This window comes from Podarcis melisellensis (assembly GCF_964234715.1).
Source record: "Podarcis melisellensis genome assembly, contig: HAP1_SCAFFOLD_266, whole genome shotgun sequence".
Taxonomy (NCBI): Eukaryota; Metazoa; Chordata; class Lepidosauria; order Squamata; family Lacertidae; genus Podarcis; species Podarcis melisellensis.
The window spans coordinates 1-22,825 of record NW_028112942.1 but is presented as its reverse complement, the minus strand read 5'-3'; the positions used below and the strand labels follow the sequence as shown (position 1 = coordinate 22,825).

Here is a 22,825-nt window from a genome sequence, read left to right as displayed (position 1 = left end):
CTATAGCTTACAAATATTATTCCTAAAACAGCCTATGTCCTCAAGCTTATAATTTTAAAAGACATGGATAATAATAATAATCAATTTTTATTCATACTCCACCCTGCACAGCCAAAGCCGGGCTCAGAGCGGCTAACAACAATAAAAGTAGCACAGCATTCTAAAATCATTTCATTTTAAAATCAATTCAAATCACATTAATGGCAACCATTGGGCTAGAGTTTTGTGAGGATTACCAAAGGAGGGGGTCAGACTGTGCCTGGACAAAGGCCTGGTGGAACAGCTCTGTCTTGCAGGCCCTGAGGAAAGATGTCAAGTCCCGCAGGGCCCTAGTCTCTTGGGACAGAGCGTTCCACCAGATTGGGACCACAGCCGAAAAGTTCCTGGCTATGGTTGAGGCCAGTCTAACCTCCCTGTGGCCCAGGACCTCCAAGATGTTTTTATTTGAAGACCAAAAGGAGCAAAAGGAAAAGAGATTAGAAACTCCCCTCAGCCTCAGCCTCCACAAACAGTGATCAGGATGATAGGAGCCAGAGTCCAGCAGCGCCTGAAGGGCCCCTGTCTCCCTATCCCTGAAATAAGAACTATTTCCCTGTGAAAGGGAACTACTGAAGCGGTGGTGGAGAAGCCTGATATCCATGATGTATTTAATTATTTACACTTTATGCTTGGTTACTGGAGGCCGGGAAAGGTTATATGGAAGTTGCACAACAAAGCTTCTTGGAGATATGATTCCTCTAAGGAGGAAGTCTCCAGGCCGCGAGTAACTCTGCGCTTCATTTTCTTCCCTCATCAAATTTAAGGAGCACTTTGTTTTCAGCTTCCCACAGACTTGTCATGTGACAAAGACACATGAGAGCAGAAGCAGCAAAGCAGGCTGGGAAGTGCTGGGACTGCACAGTCATTTGGGCCTCCTAAAGTTATTCAGGCCTAACTGCTAACTGTTGGGTCACTCTGACATGTGACAAAGTAGCCAGTTTCTCTTTTGTGCTCTCTGTAAGAAATCAGAGTCTGTCTGCTTCACTTGTGAGCAGAGTCAGTATGTAACCTCAGTCAAACTGTTTGGAACCAGGTTGTTTATGAAGAAGTTTATTTTAACTTAGTAAAACTTTTATTCTTTAAAACTCTGCATTATTAATTTACGCTGCGCGTCAAGACTTGATAGTGCCTAAGAATCAGAGGTAGCAGCAGGAGCCGCAGCAGGGAGGTCATTCTGGCTTGGCCTCCTACACCTCTATTTTGACCTCTCCTTTCTCCCCCACAGCCAGGAAATCAGAAGAAGTCAACACCCTCCAGCACAGTGTGACACGTATAACCTCAGGCTTCCTTGGCTTCTGATGTTTGGGCAATTGCCAGAGCTCTCTCTTGAGCTTTGGGAAGAATATACCACTATCATTTTTATAATTAAAAGGGGAAGAAAGTTCTTGGGATCTCTACATGGTTCAAGGGACAATGACCTCTCCCCGCTTAAAACAGGTGGCGCCCTTTGCGTGGACGCGCGCAGCCCCTAGATCTGGAGCGGCTCCAACAGCATAGGCTTGGCTTTGCCTTCCCTCAGGTGGGATTCCTGGAGGTCTCTGCCTACCTGAGTCAGTTGTCCAATCCCACCTGGGGGAAGCATTGCCAAGGAGACCAGGCCAGGTAGGGGAGGGATTACCTGCCCACACAATAGAGGGAGGATCTTACCTGGGAATCCTCACTTGGCTCCAAATATGTTTACACCAAATCACAGATGTGGCTTCAAACTACAACATGAGTCACTTGATTTCGGGGATGAGTTTGGCTTGAACTTTGCTAAGAACAGCCCTGCTGGGTTAGTCCAAACTCCCATCTAGTCCTGCAACACAGTGGCCAATCAGACATTGCTGAGAAGCTCACAAGCAGGGCATGAAACCAATGGGCCTTGCCAGGCACTGGTCACCAGCAACTGGCAATTGGGGGAAGTAACTATGCACTGCATGATTGAATATTATGTTTGCTCTCAATCTCCCAACCTTCCGATTCATTGGATGTCTATGAGTGCTGGTGCTATACAAGAGAGGGAGACAAAAGGGATGCATCCTGCCCTTCTTCAGCAGCTCAGGGCAAACAAGTGAGACGTCTGGTCCATGGGGGTGAGTGGGGGCTACCCCACCAATCTCAACCTGCCTTCATGCCACCACCACTCACCTGCCTTCCTACTTACAAGTGGTGGTTTTGTCCATCATTGACTCTGGCAACTCTGTGTGTTTCACTACTACTGTGTTTCACTACTACTGTGGTGGAATACAGTTATAAATATGATAAGAATCAGACAACAACTTTAGGTTTTGTGGCCAGGTGTTCCTTTGTGTTCAGATCAGGCCTCAGAACAATAATGTAGCATTTGGGAATGAAGATGCAGCCCAGAAGCCCAGCACTAGAAGCCAAGATAGAGAAGATCTGCACAGCTACCATGTATTTCCCCTTTGTGCTCAGGTAGGTGGGCACAAAGGAGACCCAAACGCTGCAGAAGACCAGCATGCTGAAGGTGATCAGCTTGGCTTCATTGAAGGCCCCAGGCAGCTTCCTGGCCACGAAAGCCACCGTGAAGCAGATGGAAGCCAGGAAGCCCATATAACCGAGGGCAGCATAAAGCATGGCAACAGACCCTTCATTGCATTGCAGGGTGATCTCTCCAGCCTGGGAATGCTTGTCAGAGTCTGGGAATGGGGGAGAGATGCCCAGCCAAATGATGCAAATGACCATTTGGACACTGGAGCAGGAAAAGACAATGGAGTTGGCCAGACTTTTCCCTAACCATCTCCTCACCCTGTTCCCTGGCTTTGTGGCCAGGAAGGCCAGCACCACCATGATGGTTTTGGACAGCAAAGAAGATACAGCAACTGAGAAGATGGTGCTGAAGGCCGTTTGTCGAAGGAGGCAGGTGACTTTCCTGGGAGGGCCAATGAAGAGGAAGGAGGACAAGAAGGACAGCAGGAGGGAGACAAGGAGGATGTAGGAGAGACCCCTGTTGTTGGCTTTGACTATGGGAGTTTCCCTGTATTTAATGAAGATCCCTACAACAAAGCCAGTGGTTAAGGACAGGAAGAGAGCCAAAGAAGTCAGGATAATCCCCAAATATTCTTTATATGATAGGAAGGTGATAATCCTCAGAATGCAGTGATCTCGGTCCTTGTTTGGATATTGTTCTTCTGGACATTTGGTGCAACGCTCTGCATCTGAGGAGGAGAAAAGGAATGGCTTTGGCTTTGCTTACAGACATATTCTATTACATGTCGAGAAATGCACTCATATGGGAGATATCAGAAAATGAGAATGTATTGTATTGAAATGCTTTTTGGTGCATTTCCTTATGTGATAGTTTTTGGGCAGTAACACTACTTCATTTCCATATTTCAGTTCATTTTTAATTTGTATACTGCCTTTCTATATTGCTATGCAGAAGGAGGGTTACAAGGTGAAAAAACTACGAAATAGACAGCAAAGATCACAGGCGTAATACACACACAAAAAGTCATAATAAAAGCATAACTTTGAAATAAACAACATATCAAATAAAGCAAAATTCAATAATATTCAACAATAATACTAAGGAATAGAAAACAGTAAAATCTAATATCAGCAAATGCTAAACAGCTTAAACTTATCATGTACAATAAAGAATTACCAATCAATAATCAATAAAAAGCAGCAAGTCACAATGAATGAAATACCACAAAACATGCAAACCATGTAAAAGGATCAAACTGAGAAACAAGGACACACAACTTATAATTTATTTATTTTTAATATACTTGAACTCCTCTCTTCCAAGCTGCTACAGCTGTTCTCAAACTCCTTGTCTGGGATATCCAATAACTTCCTGCTGAAATTCCATAATTTTTAATTGTTCTACAATGGAATGGAATGGAATGGAATGGAATGTTCACCAAATTTTTATTATTATTGTGCATCATGCTTTCTCTCTTTTAAATAAATATTTGCAATTTTCACTATTTCTCGTTTATTTTGAAGACATTTTTAATTTCCTTTTGTGAGGGTGGTTCTGGTTCTGTGATCCTAGAAGGCTTGGTACAAAATAGCCAAAACTGTGCCATATGGGCAGAGCAGGCTGAACCCAATTTGCATCCCAGAGATTGCTTCCTGCAAGTCGTTTCTTTCAAATAACTTCCTGGACGGGGATTAAAAATGCATCCAAATATGTCTTTAGAATCTCCACAGAAAATTTCTGACTGATATGTTGCCCTATTCATATTCTCCCAACAAATTCCATCTCCTGTGGCGTCACCCACCTTCCTGTGTAGATATGGTCCCTTCCGCACACGGAACACAAGCGTAGCAGCAAACCGGCTCTCCTTCTTGAACCACCTTGGCATATCCTGGGCGACACCTTTTGGTACACCGGGCGTGAGGCACAGTCTAGCCATAAAGAAAAGATGACACATTAAAGGGGAAGTGTCAGCAATATTTGTGCATATGGAACTCACTCAGAGAGTCTGGAAAGAACCCAGCAGGGTCTCCAGTCCCACAAGAAAGCACCCTTGATGTCAAGGGTGCCAACTTGAATAAAATATTTTGGGGGCCCAGGTATGCCGCACAACACATAATCAATGCCCATTAACTTTATGGGGCCCCAGCCCCTCAAATATTTTATTGTGGGGGCCAAAGCCCCCAAAGCTCCTAGGAGTTGGCCCCTATGCTTGATGTAGAACGGAAGCCTTCCTGCTGTGTTTGACATGGGATGTGAGGGTGTTCCACAGGGTGTGCACCAACACCGAGTAGGCCCTTTGCCTAGTTCCCTGTAACCTTACTTCTTGGAAGGACGGAACCACCAGAAGGTCCTCGGAGCTCGACCTCAGTGTCTTTGCACTTTGAATTGTGCTCAGAAATGAACTGAAAAGAGTATTAACACATAGGTCTTTGAACAACTGGACTGAGGCACAGTCTAATAAAAAAAGAAGGTACATTCAGGGGAAGTTTTCCAACAACTTGGATCTGACCGTATTAAATGGTCGTGTCGACAGAGAACCCAGTGGGGAATTCACATTTATATCCAACATGGGAGCCTCCACTATCGATTACGTCCTAGTGTCATCTAACCTTTTGAGCAGAGCACGGGAATACAAAGTGGTGGAGAGGGTTGACAGCGACCACCTACCGCTCTGTTTAATACTGGACGTAAGAAAAGATTTATTTTGCTCTGATAAACTTGAAGCCCCGTGTTTCGAAAACATGGAGCTAAGATACTCGCGTATTAAATGGTCCAGCAAATTGAGTGATGAAATATCGGAAAGACTTCACTCAGATACTTTTCTTGCTAGAAAGGAGAACCTCGTTAATTCCCCAACTCCTGAGGCTAGATTAGACATGTTCCGGGAACTGATTTCGTCCCTACAACCTTATCTGACTAACAAAAAAATGCCACGGCAATCTCTACACTCTAATAAATCCAAACCCTGGTTTGACCAAGAATGCATGGCTATGAAACGCCTCCTGCTGGATAAGTACAGGAAATATAGAGCAGCGAACCTACCTTCGCTTCCATTAGACTGGTTTGAGTTAAAACGCAGTTATAAAGCTTTGATTAACAAGAAAAAGCTCCAGGCACAAAGGGAGGAATGGCAGTGCCTAGTGGAGGCCTCCCGAAGGAAAGATTCTGCCACGTTTTGGAAAACAATCGCAAAAAGCTGGAGAGACTCCCCGATTGAAATCGAATACTCTATACCTGCCGGAGCATGGGAGGCCTTTTTCCTCTCATTATATTCATCAAATCAACTGGCCCCAGTTCTGCTTCCCGCTTCGAGTGAATTTGGCAAGGAATGGCCCCCTGTAACCACAGAAGAAATTACAGGCCTTATTCAATCTCTTAAATCAGGGAAAGCCCCGGGTGCTGACAATATCCCACCAGAAATTCTCAAGGGAAACGTTGAATGGTGGGCCCCTGTGCTAGCCGCCTTATTCACCAGTATAAATCAAACAGCTATTATCCCTGAGGACTGGGGCCTAGCCATCATCATTCCAATATTCAAGAAAGGAAACAGATCTGAGCCAGCTAACTATAGACCAATCAGTCTATTAAGTATTATCAGCAAACTATACGCTGCTCATTTATGTGACAAATTAGTGGAGTGGATGGAAAGAGAGCATATTCTATCAGAAGCTCAAGCTGGTTTTAGAGCAAAGCGTTCAACTATAGACCAGGCCCTTATCCTTCAACACCTGGCAGACAAATACTCTAGAAAAGGGGGGTCTTTATATGCAGCTTTTGTGGATTTCAAATCAGCCTTTGATCTAATACCAAGGGATAGACTCTGGGAAAAGCTTGGCGCTACAAACATAGATAAACGCTTATTACGCCTTATCCGTGGTCTATACGAAAACACCAGGGTGAGGATAAGATGCGATCGGTCAGGCCATCTAACTAAAGAAATTAAAACACACTATGGGGTTAAACAAGGATGTGTCCTCGCGCCAATGCTATTTAATTTTTATATTAACTCTCTAGCAGTAAATATGGCGAAAGAAAATGCCCACCCTCCCAAACTGGCAGGTATGCCCCTCCCGGTGCTTCTGTATGCGGACGATGCAGTCCTACTCTCCTTTTCCTGCGTTGGCTTGAGGAAGCTTTTGAGATCACTTGCTGATCATTGTCAAGTGGAACAACTATCAATAAATTACAGCAAATCTAAAATTATGGTGTTTTCAAAAAAAAGAAGGAAACACAAATGGAGAATTAATGGTCAACCTATTGACCAGGTAGCAACTTTCAAATACCTGGGAATAACTTTTCAGGAAAGGGTCTCGTGGCACCAACAGATGAAAAACGCCATTGCCAACGCAGGAAGGGCCAACAAAGCCCTTACAAGATTCTTTCACGGGAAAGGGGGAAAATACGTTCCGGCAGCCTCCCAGGTTTTTGCTGCAAAAATACTCCCACAACTCACTTATGGATCCCAGGTTTGCAGTTTTAAAAATTTTGCGCCTATGGAGGCATTTCAAGCAAAATTCTACCGATGTTTATTGGGGATCCCTCCCTGTGTATCTAATATAGCTGTCCGCTTAGAAGTTGGACAACTACCTGTTAACGCGCGTTTGTGGATTCTAAAGATACACTACTGGTTAAAACTTATTTTTTTCCCGGCCGGTTTGGCTCCCTTAACACTCTTAGACACCTTTCATTCTACCTGGAAAGCTTCCCTGTTTGAAAAGATAAGAAGCTTGGGATTCTCCCCGCAGATCTTGATAGCGGCAGGATATGAGAGAGCCAGAAGTCAAGTGCTCCAGCGCATCAGGGACATAGAGCTGCAATGTCATATGGGCAAAATGGATAAACACGCCACAATTAGAGACTTTGGGAGAGGGTTCTCACCTGCAAACTATCTGGCTGATTTACAAATACCTAAGTACAGACATTCCTTTACCCTGGCCAGATTCAACGTTCTGCCCTCTGCCCTGCTGCTAGGCAGATATGAGGGCAAACCATATGAGTCACGTGTTTGCCCATGTGACTCATCGGAAGTGGAAACAAGTTTGCATGTATTGCTGCACTGTAGTTATTACGAGGATTTACGCCTGACCTTTATTGCCCCAGTTCTACGAAAGCTTAAAAATGAATCAGAACTTCAATGTATGAGAGCCTTGGTAGAAGATAAGGTTCCTGTAATCACGATCAATGTTGCTAAATTCTGTGCAGCCGCTATCAGGCGCAGAAAACAAGAGCTCTCCAATGTCAACATGCCGGCGAAGGCAAATACTTAATTTTATTCATGTTGTCCAATTTTAAATTGTTGTTATGGCCTAATTTGTATTGAAATTGTCCTTTGTTTTTTTCCGGTGTTATGTTTCGCTGACTAGCTGTACGAGTCAATCTGGTCTGTGACCGTTTAATAAAATTTGATTTGATTCAGGGGAAGTATTTGTGTGCCAGAAGATTTTGTGTCTATGGAGTTGATTCATAGAGTTTGGAAACAACCCAATAAGTTCTCTAGGCACAGGGCAAAAGATGCAGAAAGAAATGAAAAGAAAAATCCCATCCCAGAACAGCAGCAATAAAACACTCTGATGAAGAGCAGTATTTAAACATAGAGTATGATCACATCTTATGCAGGGGTTACATTCCGGGGAAGGAGTAGTATATGCCAAAATAAATATACAGTGGTACCTTGGTTCCTGAATGGCTTGGCTCCCAAACAAATCAGCTTCCGAACGCTGCATACCTGGAAGCAAGTGTTCTGGTTTGTGAACATTTTTCGGAGGCCAAACGTATGAGGCGGCTTTCAGTTGAGTGCAGGAAGCTCCCGCAGCCAATCGGAAGCCGTACCTTGGTTTTCGAACAGTTTGGGGAGTTGAGCGGACTTCTGGAATGGATTAAATTCAAGAACCAAAATTCCACTGTACTTGAATTCGACTCTTGGAACGGCTCCTGCACAACCATCCTGACCTTCAGGAGCTGGCATGCCAAGCAGATCTTACTCCCAAGCTCTCTGGTTTGCTCACTGGGCTCCAGGATGCTCTTGCGTGGGCTCTGAGATGTTCTCATGAGATCTCGCAGGGCCGGGCTGGATTAACCATTAAGCAGAATAAGTACGTGCTTAGGGCATCCAGGGAAGGCGGGGACCACAGGAATTTTTCTGTTGCTGGATTTACCATGGACCATATTGTGCAGTTCAATCAGGTTCCACAAAAAGGCTCCCACAATAAATGAAAAAATTACATACATACAAACATACAAACATGCATGTGTGTGTGTATCTGCACATGAAGAGCATTATACACATTTAATAATTTACTTAATTAATTATAATGAAAGCATCTGCCAAACTTCCAAAAGATTATACTTGAATTCCTCTTGGAAATATTCATCAGATTACTAGATCTTCATGTGTATCATGTGGAATAAGGGGCTCTTACCTGGTTGAACCTCTTGGGCCACACAATAGCTTCTGGGTTAATGGCGAGCTTGAAGTCAGTGGATGCCTCTCTCTCTATACTCCCAATTTTCACTCCAACACAAGACTCATTGGGAAGCACCACCCAATTCTCAATATCAAACATGATTGGCAGCTCCCCATTCTCACCCAAATACAGTCCGCCCATGGAAGTGTTCAACAACCGGGTTTCTCTGAAGAAAGTGTGAAGCTGGAATGACAGAGAAAACACCAGCATTTCAAAGCATTTTGGACATCTCATCCCTGCTCCCTTTGAACTCCAAAGTCCTGGCATACCTGGACTTGTTGGAATTTACAGAGGACTGAACACCCGAACTTAGAAAGCATTTTAGGTGCCTTATCCCTGCTTCCTTGGAACTCAAAACTCCTGTTGTGCCACAACGTATCCTACTGGCAAGACTAAACAGACACCCTCCAGGTGGAGGGACGTCTCCTTTTAACTTGTTTTGGCTTCTTTTGGTTTTATTGTATGGTCTTATGGTTTTTATTGCATTAGACCACCTTGATATTTTGTGAAATACACACACACACACACACACACATATATGTGTGTGTGTGTGTGTATGTATATCTTACAGCAGGAGCCTAAAAAAAGAATCTAAATCTAAATAAATAAAACAAAAACCTTTTCTTCACTGTTGCATTCGTGTCTAAATCAATAAGAATGATTATTGTATAGTTGGTAGAAAGAACTTTGATTTCTAGAAAGGGAAAGGAAATACCTGCCATGGCTGTAGCCTTTGACATGCCAACTGGTCTCCTCCACCCGCCATCAACATCTGCTTTGATCTGGATGAACAGGCAACATTTAAAGCATGTGCCATGATTTGGAGACTGAAGTATGTTCTGTGGCTGTCTTGAGACAGAACAGTCTGCAGCTCCTCTTCAGACGGCACCTCCGGATTCTCCACATCTCTGCATCTTGTCCAACCTCTCACAGTGAGGACGTGCTTTGAGTATGCGCAGCTAAATGCTTTTTGCCAAAAAAGATTAAGAAGATAGGACTCTTTTTTACAACAGTCTCGTTTGCTCCTCATTTTGGTATTCATTACAAAGGAGAATGAACCATGGATATACTTCAAGGACTTGGGAAAGAAAAATAAATTCATGCTCATGTCTTGAAAAGCTGTCGTGAGCCATACTTTTGGCCCAATTTGTTTCTCAAGTTCTTGTTGTAGTGTCATGATGAAACCCAGTGCCGTCTGAATGTTTGCATAGTAAAGGAATACATTGGTTTGTCTCCATAGGACAATAAATTCAATTTGTGTGAACATCTTAGGTTCATTCTTTTCTGGTATTCTTACAGAAAAGGCAACACAAATTCCGTTGCTGGCCATCAGAGATGTCAAGGCACTCAAGAACCTTTCTCCATTCTCATTCTCTGGAGCAAAGAGGCCGATCCACGTCCATCCAAAATGCTGGAGGAACTTTACAATCCCCAGGTACTGAACTTCTTCATTGGGGACCGTACGGTAGACAAAAGGGACTTTGGTGTTCTCATCAATAACCCCAGATACAAAGCCATAACTGATCTGGAGTGGGGAAGAAAAAGTACAGTGTTTCATTTTCAAAGAACAGGATTAGCCTGAAATACTTAATACCTAACAATTATTGTGCTGACTGGGGCTGATAGTTTTATTTGGAAGCTTTGGGAGGCTGCAACACTAGCAAAGTCTCCGTCTTAATAATAATTTATTATTTTTACCCCGCCCATCTGGCTGGGTTTCCCCAGCCACTCTGGACGGCTTCCAACAGAACACTAAAATTAAACATGAAAAGCTTCCCTAGCAGGGAAGAATAATAGAATCGTAGAGTTGGAAGCAACCGTGAGGTTCATCTTGTCCTTCCCCCTGCAATGCAGCTGTCCCATACGGGGATCAAGCCTGCAACCTTGACGTTGGCAGAACCACACTCCAAACAACTGAGCTATCTAGCTTGACATAGCTCAGGATTTTCTCCCTCTTTGATGCCTCTTTTTGACTCTGCTGACGATAATGAGAATTTATTTTGCAGCTGAACCTCTTTTGTGTCCCTCCATGCCCCACCCTTCATACCTGTGGGATTTTGTACATGCCTGACGTGGTTGAAATCACTTTGGAGATGATGGAATTGGCTCCTTCAAGAACAGCCAAGATATGATTCCATTTTCCACAGCGATAGTTTGGAATATTGATTTCCCCACCTGCAAACAGGTCTAGCATGGCATCGGAAGTGATCCTTGCGTTGTCATAGTTTTCATAGAGGCTGTAGCCCAGAGTGATATTGGGTAAGAGCCTGGGATTCTGGTTGATCTCTTGGATGGTGAACAAGAAGGACGAGATGTGCCAGTACAACCTATTCGACAATCTGTATGAAATCAATCAAATAAAAAGTGTCAAACCATTCACTGTTTAATGAAAATAAATCATGATCAGGCTCATTTATACACTTGTGTTCTTCAGCAAGCAACATAGCAACACAAAAGGTAAAAATAGAGCACGTCTGGGAACATGCAACCCACTAGCTGCTGCGAAATTCAAATTCCCTTCAGCCCCTGCCAGCATGGCCAGTGATCAGGGGTGATGGGAGCTGTAGTCCTGCAACATCTGGAAGACCACAGAGTCCTCACCCCTAAAATGGAGACTGTTTCCCTAGTAAACAGGAGCCATTGAGGTACAGTAGAAAAACGTGACTTCCTTCTGCATATAATTACTTACTCGTCCTTAAACCTGGTTAATGGGGGCTGTGAAAAGATGTATGGAAGTTGTAGACCAAACACATTTGGAGATATTATCCCGCCAATGAGGAAGTCGCCAGTCTGAAAATAATTCTGTGCTTTGATTCTTTCCCTGATCGGATTCAAGGGGCATTTTGCCTTAAGGTTTCTACAGGATTCAAGCAAAATGAGCAGCATCAGCATCTGGGATCTCATTCTGACTGATTGCTACACGTCTCTTGTGAGTGCTCCTCTCTCCCCCATAGCCAGCTACATCAGAAGAAGCCCCAAAACTCATATTTAACCAATATGGGTAGTGGTCAGCTATACCTTCAGAGGCATTAAACCTCATACAGATGTACCCCACCCCCCCTTACTCTCAATCATGACTCAGTCTGTCTCTGACACAGGTGATCTTCTGTGTACCAACTTTCCCCTCAGGAACAAGGCAGAATAAATAATGATGATTTTGATAATTATTAGGGGAAGGAAGTTCATCTCTGCAACAACCTGATGTCTCTGTGTGGCTTGAGGGGCAGGAGCAGAGTTGCAGATAAACATGGTTGCGAGGAATCAAAGTTGCTGCTCCAAAGTTTGACATGGGTCACGTGGTGAGTGAGAGTTTTGCCTGAACTTTGCTGCTGACAAGAGCATTAGAAGAGTCCTGCTGCTGGTTCTGTTCAAAGCCTAATCTAATCCAGTATCATGTTGCACCCAGTGGCCAATCAGACATTTCTGGGATCCACCCAACCTGATGGCAATAGAGTTGATCCCAGCAACTGACATTCAGAGATATGCAGCATCTGATACTGGAAGTCATGTGTCTTTTAAAAGTGTCTCAGTTAGCAGCTGAAACAAAATTTTAAAAAATCTTTCCAGTAGGGCTGGACCTACAAGGCTGATGGGTATTCCCATCCTAATTGTGTGTGCGCACTGCATCATGTGATCATTTATGTGGGGCCTGGCTTACCTGGGTCCCCACACTATTTTATTCAAGTTGGCACTCCTGACATCAAGCGTGCTTTCTTGAGGGACTGGAGACCCTGCTCTCCAGGGAGGTTCGGCTGCTACCTTCATTGTACATCTTTAGGTGCCAAGTGAAACATTCCTTTTTAACCAGGCCTTTGGCTGATTGACATCCAATGCCCTTTGAACTGTCTTCTGGGTAGAGGGATTATTGGTTAGTTTATGTTATTTTTATTATGTATTTTGTCTTTTTCATATTGTATTTTTATGTTGTGAACCACCCTGACATCTGTGGCTTATGGGCGCTATAGAAATTTAATAAATAAAATAATAAGAATAAGAATAAAATCAAACTGAGGTGTCTGGCTTAGCTCATTTCTGACTACCTAATATCAAGTTTCAGTCATGTCCTTCCATGTACTAAGTTTTCTCCTAGTCTTGTACTTTTGATCCTCATCAAAACTCACATGCCAAAATAGTTTAATGTCCCTTTTCTTCTAATTTAGCTAAGTTCATTTTGCACTATAGCAATTCATTTGACGACGTCTTAAGCAGCTTAGGAAATTCAGCTATGAATAAATGCAGTCTGACTCAAGATCAAAGAGCCTGGTACAGGAATGATTTCAAGCAACAGTGGCAACTCCACAATTGCTATTAGTGAAGAATGGGGAATAAGAAATTTTAAGAGGTCCACTGTGTATTATCTATTTCCTCGGCATTACAAGTGAGCTAAGGGAACTTTGACAATGATACTTTTGGACCTTTTTATCACCATATACATGGTTTTATCACCATATACATGGAATTGCAGTGAGAGGAAACTGCTTGCCTATGCAGTAGGAGGTTGGGGTTATTGAGGCATTGTTTTTGATTTTGTATTTTGTGGTTTCATAGTTATACTTTGATTTTGTTCTGTGAACCGCCCTGAGACCTCCCGGTATAGGGTGCTATATAAATTGAGTAAATAATGATAATAATAATATCTGTGGAGTTTACTGCAGCCCTCAGGAAAATACTATCTGGGATCCAGATTATTTTTTAATTCCAACAACAACCTGTGGTTCCATTCAAGATTCAGAGGGGTGGGGACATTCAACTCTACAATTCTACAACTGGACAAAGGCCTCAGTTTATTTATAGCATCTTTATTTTGCTCTTTGGGAAATCTCCCACTATAGCTTACAAATATTATTCCTAAAACAGCCTATGTCCTCAAGCTTATAATTTTAAAAGACATGGATAATAATAATAATCAATTTTTATTCATACTCCACCCTGCACAGCCGAAGCCGGGCTCAGAGCGGCTAACAACAATAAAAGTAGCACAGCATTCTAAAATCATTTCATTTTAAAATCAATTCAAATCACATTAATGGCAACCATTGGGCTAGAGTTTTGTGAGGATTACCAAAGGAGGGGGTCAGACTGTGCCTGGACAAAGGCCTGGTGGAACAGCTCTGTCTTGCAGGCCCTGAGGAAAGATGTCAAGTCCCGCAGGGCCCTAGTCTCTTGGGACAGAGCGTTCCACCAGATTGGGACCACAGCCGAAAAGTTCCTGGCTATGGTTGAGGCCAACCTAGCCTCCCTGTGGCCCAGGACCTCCAAGATGTTTTTATTTGAAGACCAAAAGGAGCAAAAGGAAAAGAGATTAGAAACTCCCCTCAGCCTTAGCCTCCACAAACAGTGATCAGGATGATAGGAGCCAGAGTCCAGCAGCGCCTGAAGGGCCCCTGTCTCCCTATCCCTGAAATAAGAACTATTTCCCTGTGAAAGGGAACTACTGAAGCGGTGGTGGAGAAGCCTGATATCCATGATGTATTTAATTATTTACACTTTATGCTTGGTTACTGGAGGCCAGGAAAGGTTATATGGAAGTTGCACAACAAAGCTTCTTGGAGATATGATTCCTCTAAGGAGGAAGTCTCCAGGCCGCGAGTAACTCTGCGCTTCATTTTCTTCCCTCATCAAATTTAAGGAGCACTTTGCTTTCAGCTTCCCATAGACTTGTCATGTGACAAAGACACATGAGAGCAGAAGCAGCAAAGCAGGCTGGGAAGTGCTGGGACTGCACAGTCATTTGGGCCTCCTAAAGTTATTCAGGCCAAACTGCTAACTGTTGGGTCACTCTGACATGTGACAAAGTAGCCAGTTTCTCTTTTGTGCTCTCTGTAAGAAATCAGAGTCTGTCTGCTTCACTTGTGAGCAGAGTCAGTATGTAATCTCAGTCCAACTGTTTGGAACCATGTTGTTTATGGAGAAGTTTATTTTAACTTAGTAAAGCTTTTATTCTTTAAAACTCTGCATTATTAATTTACGCTGCGCGTCAAGACTTGATGGGGCATTAGAAGCAGAGGTAGCAGCAGAAGCCGCAGCAGGGAGGTCATTCTGGCTTGGCCTTCTATGCCTCTGTTTTGACCTCTCCTTTCTCCCCCACAGCCAGGTAATCAGGAGAAGTCAACACCCTCCAGCACAGTGTGACACGTATAACCTCAGGCTTCCTTGGCTTCTGATGTTTGGGCAATTGCCAGGGATCTCTCTTGAGCTTTGGGGAGAATAAACCACTATCATTTTTATAATTAAAAGGGGAAGAAAGTTCCTGGGATCGCTACATGGTTCAAGGGGCACGGACAGAGCTGGAAAAATATGTTTACACCAAATCACAGATGTGACTTCAAACTGCAACATGAGTCACTTGCATTTCGGGGATGACTTTGGCTTGAACTTTACTAAGAACAGCCCTGCTGGATTAGTCCAAAGTCCCATCTAGTCCTGCAACACAGTGGCCAATCAGACATTGCTGAGAAGCTCACAAGCAGGGCATGAAACCAATGGGCCTTGCCAGGCACTGGTCCCAAGCAACTGGCATTGGGAGGAGGTAACTATGTACTGCATGATTCAATCTTTTGTTTGCTCTCAATCTCCCAACCTTCCGATTCATATGATGTCTATGAGTGCTGGTGCTGTACAAGAGAGGGAGACAAAAAGGATGGATCCTGCCCTTCTCCAGAAGCTCAGTGCAAATAAGTGAAAGGTCTGCCCCATGGGGGTGAGTGGGGACTACTCCACCAATCTCAACCTGCCTTCATGCCACCACCACTCATCTGCCTTCTTACTTACAAGTGGTGGTTTTTCTCCATCAGGAGAAGTCAGGAGAATCCCCAAATATTCTTTATATGATAGGAAGGTGATAATCCTCGGAATGCAGTGATCTCGGTCCTTGTTTGGATATTGTTCTTCTGGACATTTGGTGCAACGCTCTGCATCTGAGGAGGAGAAAAAGAATGGCTTTGGCTTTGCTTACAGACACTATTTTTACATGTTGAGAAATGCACTCACATGGGAGATATCAGAAAATGAGAATGTATTGTAAGAAAGGGAAGTGTTTTTGCTGCATTTCCCTATGCGATAGTTTTCGTGCAGTAATATTACTTCATTTTCATATTACATTTCGCTTTCAATTTGTATACTGCCTTTCTATATTGCTATGCAGAAGGAGGGTTACAAGCTGAAGAAACAACAAAATAGACAGCAAAGATCACAGGCGTAATACACACAAAAAGTCATCATAAAAGCATAACTTTAAAATAAACAACATATCATATAAAGCAATATTCAATAATATTCAATCATAAAACTCATAAATAGTAAACAGTAAAATTTAATCTACTCCTGCGTTATTGACTATGCAAAAGCCTTTGACTGTGTCGACCACAGCAAACTATGGCAAGTTCTTAAAGAAATGGGAGTGCCTGATCACCTCATCTGTCTCCTGAGAAATCTCTATGTGGGACAAGAAGCTACAGTTAGAACTGGATATGGAACAATTGATTGGTTCAAAATTGGGAAAGGAGTATGGCAAGGCTGTATATTGTCTCCCTGCTTATTTAACTTATATGCAGAATTCATCATGCGAAAGGCTGGGCTGGATGAATCCCAAGCCGGAATTAAGATTGCCGGAAGAAATATCAACAACCTCAGATACGCAGATGACACAACCTTGATGGCAGAAAGTGAGGAGGAATTAAAGAACCTTTTATTGAGGGTGAAAGAGAAGAGCGCAAAATATGGTCTGAAGCTCAACATAAAAAAAACGAAGATCATGGCCACTGGTCCCATCACCTCCTGGCAAATAGAAGGGGAAGAAATGGAGGCAGTGAGAGATTTTACTTTCTTGGGCTCCATGATCACTGCAGATGGTGACAGCAGTCACGAAAGTAAAAGACGCCTGCTCCTTGGGAGAAAGGCGATGGCAAACCTAGACAGCATATTAAAAAGCAGAGACATCACCTTGCCAAGAAAGGTCCGTATAGTTAAAGCCATGGTTTTCCCAATAGTAATGTATGGAAGTGAGAGCTGCACCATAAAGAAGGCTGATCGCCAAAGAATTGATGCTTTTGAATTATGGTGCTGGAGGAGACTCTTGAGAGTCCCATGGACTGCAAGAAGATCAAACGTATCCATTCTTAAGGAAATCAGCCTAGAGTGCTCACTGGAAGGACAGATCGTGAAGCTGAGGACCCAATACTTTGGCCACCTCATGAGAAGAGAAGAATCCCTGGAAAAGACCCTGATGTTGGGAAAGATGGAGGGCACAAGGAGAAGGGGACGACAGAGGATGAGATGGTTGGATGGTGTTCTTGAAGCTACCAGCATGGGTTTGATCAAACTGCGGGAGGCAGTGGAGGACAGAAGTGCCTGGCGTGCTCTGGTCCATGGGGTCACGAAGAGTCGGACACGACTAAACGACTAAACAACAACAACAACAAAATTAATATCTTTTTTTTATAAAATTTTTATTGAGTTTTCACATTTTTATAGACAAACACACACACAAATACAAAACAAAACATATATAATTTCATCTCTTACTTTCTTTACCCTCTTTCATTGACTTCCCCACATCTCCCCTTCCCACATCCCAATTTCATTAATTAATTCAGCAAGTTATTTCCTCTTCTCTCTATTATATTATTATTATCTGTTCTTAATATTTAACACTTTTTATTAGGCTCAATTTTACTTATCCAGTTTTTACACATTAGCTCCTTTCTCTAAGGTCGACCTAAATTCTCTCCCGCGAATTCCTCCCTTTTTATATTAAACAAAAACATATCCAAATTCAAAAATCATAAATAATAAATTTTTACTATTCTACTCTCCCCCTCCCTCCCTGACCCGGTTTCTGTCCCTTCCCAAATCAGTATCCTAAAAAGACAGTTTCAGCCCGGATTTCTCACATCCGAGGCTCTTAGGCCCCAGTTAGTCTCTCTCCATCGGTTTTGTTGCTTGTTGGCCTTCAATTCTCGAAGAGGTTGTGTCCCAAGCTCCCTGTTCTTTCCTTCCTCCAAATCAGTCAGTAGCAATTGCTGCCAAGGATCTGCCAGTCTCCCATACTCAAACTTAAAGAAGCAGTCCCAATCATGCTTGTTTGTTCTTTTGTATTCCAGTATTTCAAATATTCCAGGGGCTTCTTCCTTTGTCTTTCTTTCCTTTTGCAGATTTATAATCCACTGGTCGTCTTCTTTAATTCTTTTGTTTCCTGAAGCTGCAGGCTTTTGATTAATGCTTTCCATCTGAACTTCCTCTCCTTCTTCTTCTTCTTTTCCCCCCATTTCCAAAGCTGTCTCTTCTGTTTCAGCTGCCGGGTTTTTTTCCACCCACTTTGTGCCATCAGCAGAGTTGCTCAATTTAAAGTTCAGGGTCATAAGTTGTTTGTTCATATCCGCACTCTGCTCTTGTAAGATTCCCACGAGAAAGAACATCCTTTCTATCTCTGCCAGTAATTTTCCTTCTGCAGCCATTGCAATATCTTTTGTTCCCTCCAGGGGGATTACCAGTCCAATAGTTCTTTTCCAACAATCCGTTACTTTGTTGTTCAAAATTACTTTGTTTCCAATCAGTTCAGTTTCAATGTACCACCTTTAATCCAAAAAAGATATTAAATATCACAGTTCCAGACTTTAACCGCCCGTTTGACAGCTCTTTTGACAGCTGTCAAACTTTTTGCTCTTTTTCCTCGGGCTCACACGCAGGGCACTCCCGGGTCCAAAAAGGGGGGGGATTACACAAAAGCTTCTAAAATTCCGCTCTCCTCTCCAGCACAATAACTTTTTAATCCAATTCGTGCAAGTTGTCTGTCTAAGCACAAAAGTCTTTCCACCTTAGTGCTCCTCTCCTTGCTTTAAATCTTTTTGTGGAGGGGAAGGGAGTGTGGACTTCCTTTTAACACATCCCCCGATCGTACTCCAATCAATGGTAAAACTTTAGTGTTGAAATTTCATTTTACTCACGGGTTCTTTGTTTCAGTCCAAATTTCAGGAAGAAAGACAGCGCTCTCCGGCCATGGCTCGCGGCTTCGCTCCGCTGAGGTAGCGATCTACTCTCAGCACCACACCACTCTCCGGTCCTCTCCGTAGCCTTTAAAAAGGCTCTTCGGGGGTCGGGGAGGGCGCTTAAGGTGCCCACCGAGTCACCAAGTCCGCAGGCTTCCGCGCCTGCGGTTTCTGAGGGTCCCCGTGTCACCGGCACGGCAAGACCCATCCTCAGCAGAGCCGATTCCCTCCGGAGCTCGGAGGGAATCCGCCATTAGCCGTTCGCGCTATCCCGGAAGTCCAACAACAAAATTAATATCAGCAAATAATAAACAGCTTACACTTATCATGTACAATAAAGAATTCCTAATTTATAATTGATAAAAAACAGCAAGTCACAATGAATAAAGTACCACAAAACATGCAAACCATGTAAAAGGATCAAACTAAGAAAAAAAGACACACAACTTATGATTTATTTATTTTTAATATCCTTGAACTCCTCTCTTCCAAGCTGCTACAGCTGTTCTCAAACTCCTTGTCTGGGATATCCAATAACTTCCTGCTGAAATCCCATAATTTTTAATTGTTCTACAATGCAATGGAATGGAAAGTTCACCTAATTTTTATTATTATTGTGCATTATGCTTTCTCTCTTTTAAATAAATATTGGCTATTTTCACTATTTCTTGTTTATTTTGAAGACATTTTTAAATTCCTTTTGTGAGGGTGGTTCTGGTTCTCTGATCCTAGAAGGCTTGGCACAAAATAGCCAAAGCTCTGCCATATGGGCAGGGCAGGCTGAACCCAATTTGCATCCCAGAGATTCCTTCCTGCGAGTCATTTCTTTCAAATAAATTCCTGGAAGGGGATTAAAAATGAAGAAATCAAGAAAGGATCTGCATCCAAATACGTCTTTAGAATCTTCACAGAAAGTGTCTGAGTATTATGTTGCCCTATTCATATTCTCCCCACAAATTCCATCTCCTGCGGCGTCACCCACCTTCCTGTGTAGATATGGTCCCTTCCGCACACGGAACACAAGCGTAGCAGCAAACCGGCTCTCCTTCTTGAACCACCTTGGCATATCCTGGGCGACACCTTTTGGTACACCTGGCGTGAGGAACAGTCTAGCCATGAAGAAAAGATGGCACATTAAAGGGGAAGTGTCAGCAATATTTGTGCCTATGGAAGTCATTCAAAGAGTCTGGAAAGAACCCAGTAGGGTCTCGAGTCCCACAAGAAAGCACCCTTGATGTCAGGGGTGCCAACTTGAAAAAAATAATTGTGGGGGCCCAAGCAAGCCGCACAACACATAATAGATGCCCATCAACTTTATGGGTCCCCAGCCCCCACAAATATTTTATTTCGGGGGCCAAAGCCCCCACAGCTCCTAGGAGTTGGCTCCTATGCTTGATGTAGAATGGAAGCCTCCCTGCTGTGTTTGCTTTTTAAATAATAACAATAACAATAATTTATTTATACCCCACCCATGTGGCTGGGTTTCCCCAGCCACTCTGGGCAGCTTCCAACAATAGATTAGAAATACATTAAAACATCAATCATTAAGAACTTCCCTAAACAGGGCTGCCTTCAGACGTCTTATAAAAGTAAGGTAGTTGTTTATTTCCTTGACATCTGATGCGAGGGCGTTCCACAGGGTGAGTGCCACCACCGAGAAGGCCCTCTGCCTTGTTCCCTGTAACCTCACTTCTTGCAGGGAGGGAACCACCAAAAGGCCCTCGGAACTGGACCTCAGTATCCAGGCTGAACGATGGGGGTGGAGACGCTCCTTAAAATATATTGGGCTGAGGCTGTTTAGGGCTTTAAAGGTCAGCACCAACACTTTGAATTGTGCTCGAAAACGTACTGAAATAAGCAATAGTCTTTGAACAACTGGAATGAGGCACAGTATAATATTAATGAAAAATGAGGTACACTCAGGGGGAGTATTTGTGTGCCAGGAGAATTTTGTCGGTGGAGCTGATTCATAGAGTTTGGAAACAACCCAAAAAGAGGAGGGGGAAAGGTTGTTTTCTGCTACTCCAGAGAAGCGGACACAGAGCAATGGATCCAAACTACAAGAAAGAAGATTCCACCTAAACATTAGGAAGAGCTTCCTGACAGTAACAGGTGTTCGACAGTGGAATTTGCTGCCAAGGAGTGTGGTGGAGTCTCCTTCTTTGGAGGTCTTTAAGCAGAGGCTTGACAACCATATGTCAGGAGTGCTCTGATGGTGTTTCCTGCTTGGCAGGGGGTTGGACTCGATGGCCCTTGTGGTCTCTTCCAACTCTATTATTCTATGATTCTACGTTCTCTAGGCACAGGGCAAAAGATGCAGAAAAAAAGAAAAGAAAAGAAAATTCCCATCCCAGAACAGCAGCAATAAAACACTCTGATGAAGAGCAGTATTTAAACATAGAGTATGATCACATCTTATGCAGGGGTTACATTCCCAAACAAATTAGCTACTGATCGCTGCAATCCCGGAAGCAAGTGTTCCGGTTTGTGAACATTTTTCGGAAGCCAAACGTCTGAGGAGGCTTTCAATTGAGTGCAGGAACCTCCCACAGCCAATTGGAAGCCGTACCTTGGTTTTAGAACAGTTTGGGGAGCTGAGACGACTTCAGGAATGGATTAAGTTCAAGAACCAAAATTCCACTGCACTCAAATTCGGCCCTTGGAACGGCTCCTGCACAACCACCCTGACCTTCCGGAGCTGGCATGCCAAGCAGGCCTTACTCCCAAGCTCTCTGGTTTCCTCACTGGGCTCCAGGATGCTCTTGCGTGGGCTCTGCGATGTTCTCATGAGATCTCACAGGGCCGGGCTGGATTAACCATTAAGCAGAACAAGCACGTGCTTAGAGCATCCAGGGAAGGTGGGGACCACAGGAATTTTTCTGTTGCTGGATTTACCATGGACCATATTGTGCAGCTCAATCAGGTTCCACAAAAAGGCTCCCACAATATATGAAAAAATTACATACATACAAACAAATAGACACAAATACAAACATACATGTGTGTGTGTATCTGCACATGAAGAGCATTATACACATTTAATAATTTACTAATTAATTACATTGAAAGCATCAGCCAAACTTCCAAAAGATTATACTTGAATTCCTCTTGGAAATATTCGGGAGATTAATAGATCTTAATGTGTATCATGTGGAATAAAGAGGCTCTTACCTGGTTGAACCTCTTGGGCCACACAATAGCTTCTGGGTTAATGGTGAGCTTGAAGTCAGTGGATGCCTCTCTCTCTATACTCCCAATTTTCACTCTAACACAAGACTCATTGGGAAGCACCACCCAATTCTCAATATCAAACATGATTGGCAACTCCCCATTCTCACCCAAATACAGTCCGCCCATGGAAGTGTTCAACAACCGGGTTTCTCTTAAGAAAGGGTGAAGCTGGAATGACAGGGAAAACACCAGCATTTCAAAGCATTTTGGACATCTCATCCCTTCTCCCTTTGAGCTCCAAAGTCCTGGCATACCTGGCCTTGTTGGAATTTACAGAGGACTGAACACCCGAACTTAGAAAGCATTTTAGGTGCCTTATCCCTGCTTCCTTGGAACTCAAAACTCCTGTTGTGCCACAACTTCTCCTACTGGCAAGACTAAACAGACAGCCTCCAGGTGGAGGGACGTCTGTCTTAACTTGTTTTCGCTTCTTATGCTTTTATTATATCGTCTTATGTTTTTTATTGCAGTAGACCACCTTGATATTGCATTTGTGTCTAAATCAATGGGAATGATTATTGCAGAGTTGGTAGAAAGAACTTTGATTTCTTGAAAGGGAAAGGAAATACCTGCCATGGCTGTAGCCTTTGACATGCCAACTGGTCTCCTCCACCCGCCATCAACATCTGCTTTGATCTGGATGAACAGGCAACATTTAAAGCATGTGCCAT

General features: G+C 43.3%; 2 protein-coding genes across 2 annotated transcripts; both read right to left on the bottom strand.

The window, feature by feature from the left end:
- Nucleotides 1-2,039: 2,039 nt before the first annotated feature.
- LOC309362443 (vomeronasal type-2 receptor 26-like) lies at nt 2,040-11,841 on the bottom strand (the record flags this gene model as incomplete). Its single annotated transcript, XM_081931797.1, has 6 exons — nt 2,040-3,200; nt 4,275-4,401; nt 8,893-9,120; nt 9,653-10,462; nt 10,985-11,276; nt 11,627-11,841. 6 exons carry the CDS (start codon nt 11,839-11,841, stop codon nt 2,290-2,292), a joined length of 2,583 nt encoding a protein of 860 aa, XP_081787923.1. The 3' UTR covers nt 2,040-2,289.
- A 3,148-nt stretch (nt 11,842-14,989) lies between these two features.
- On the bottom strand, nt 14,990-22,809 carry LOC309362440 (vomeronasal type-2 receptor 26-like; the record flags this gene model as incomplete). The annotated part of the gene is made up of 5 exons (XM_081931794.1): nt 22,724-22,809; nt 22,095-22,322; nt 19,906-20,032; nt 15,709-15,854; nt 14,990-15,133 (listed from the first exon to the last, which is right to left on the bottom strand). The coding sequence occupies exons 1-5, from the start codon at nt 22,778-22,780 to the stop codon at nt 14,990-14,992; spliced, it is 702 nt and encodes a 233-aa protein (XP_081787920.1). The 5' UTR covers nt 22,781-22,809.
- Between the last annotated feature and the right edge of the window lie 16 nt (nt 22,810-22,825).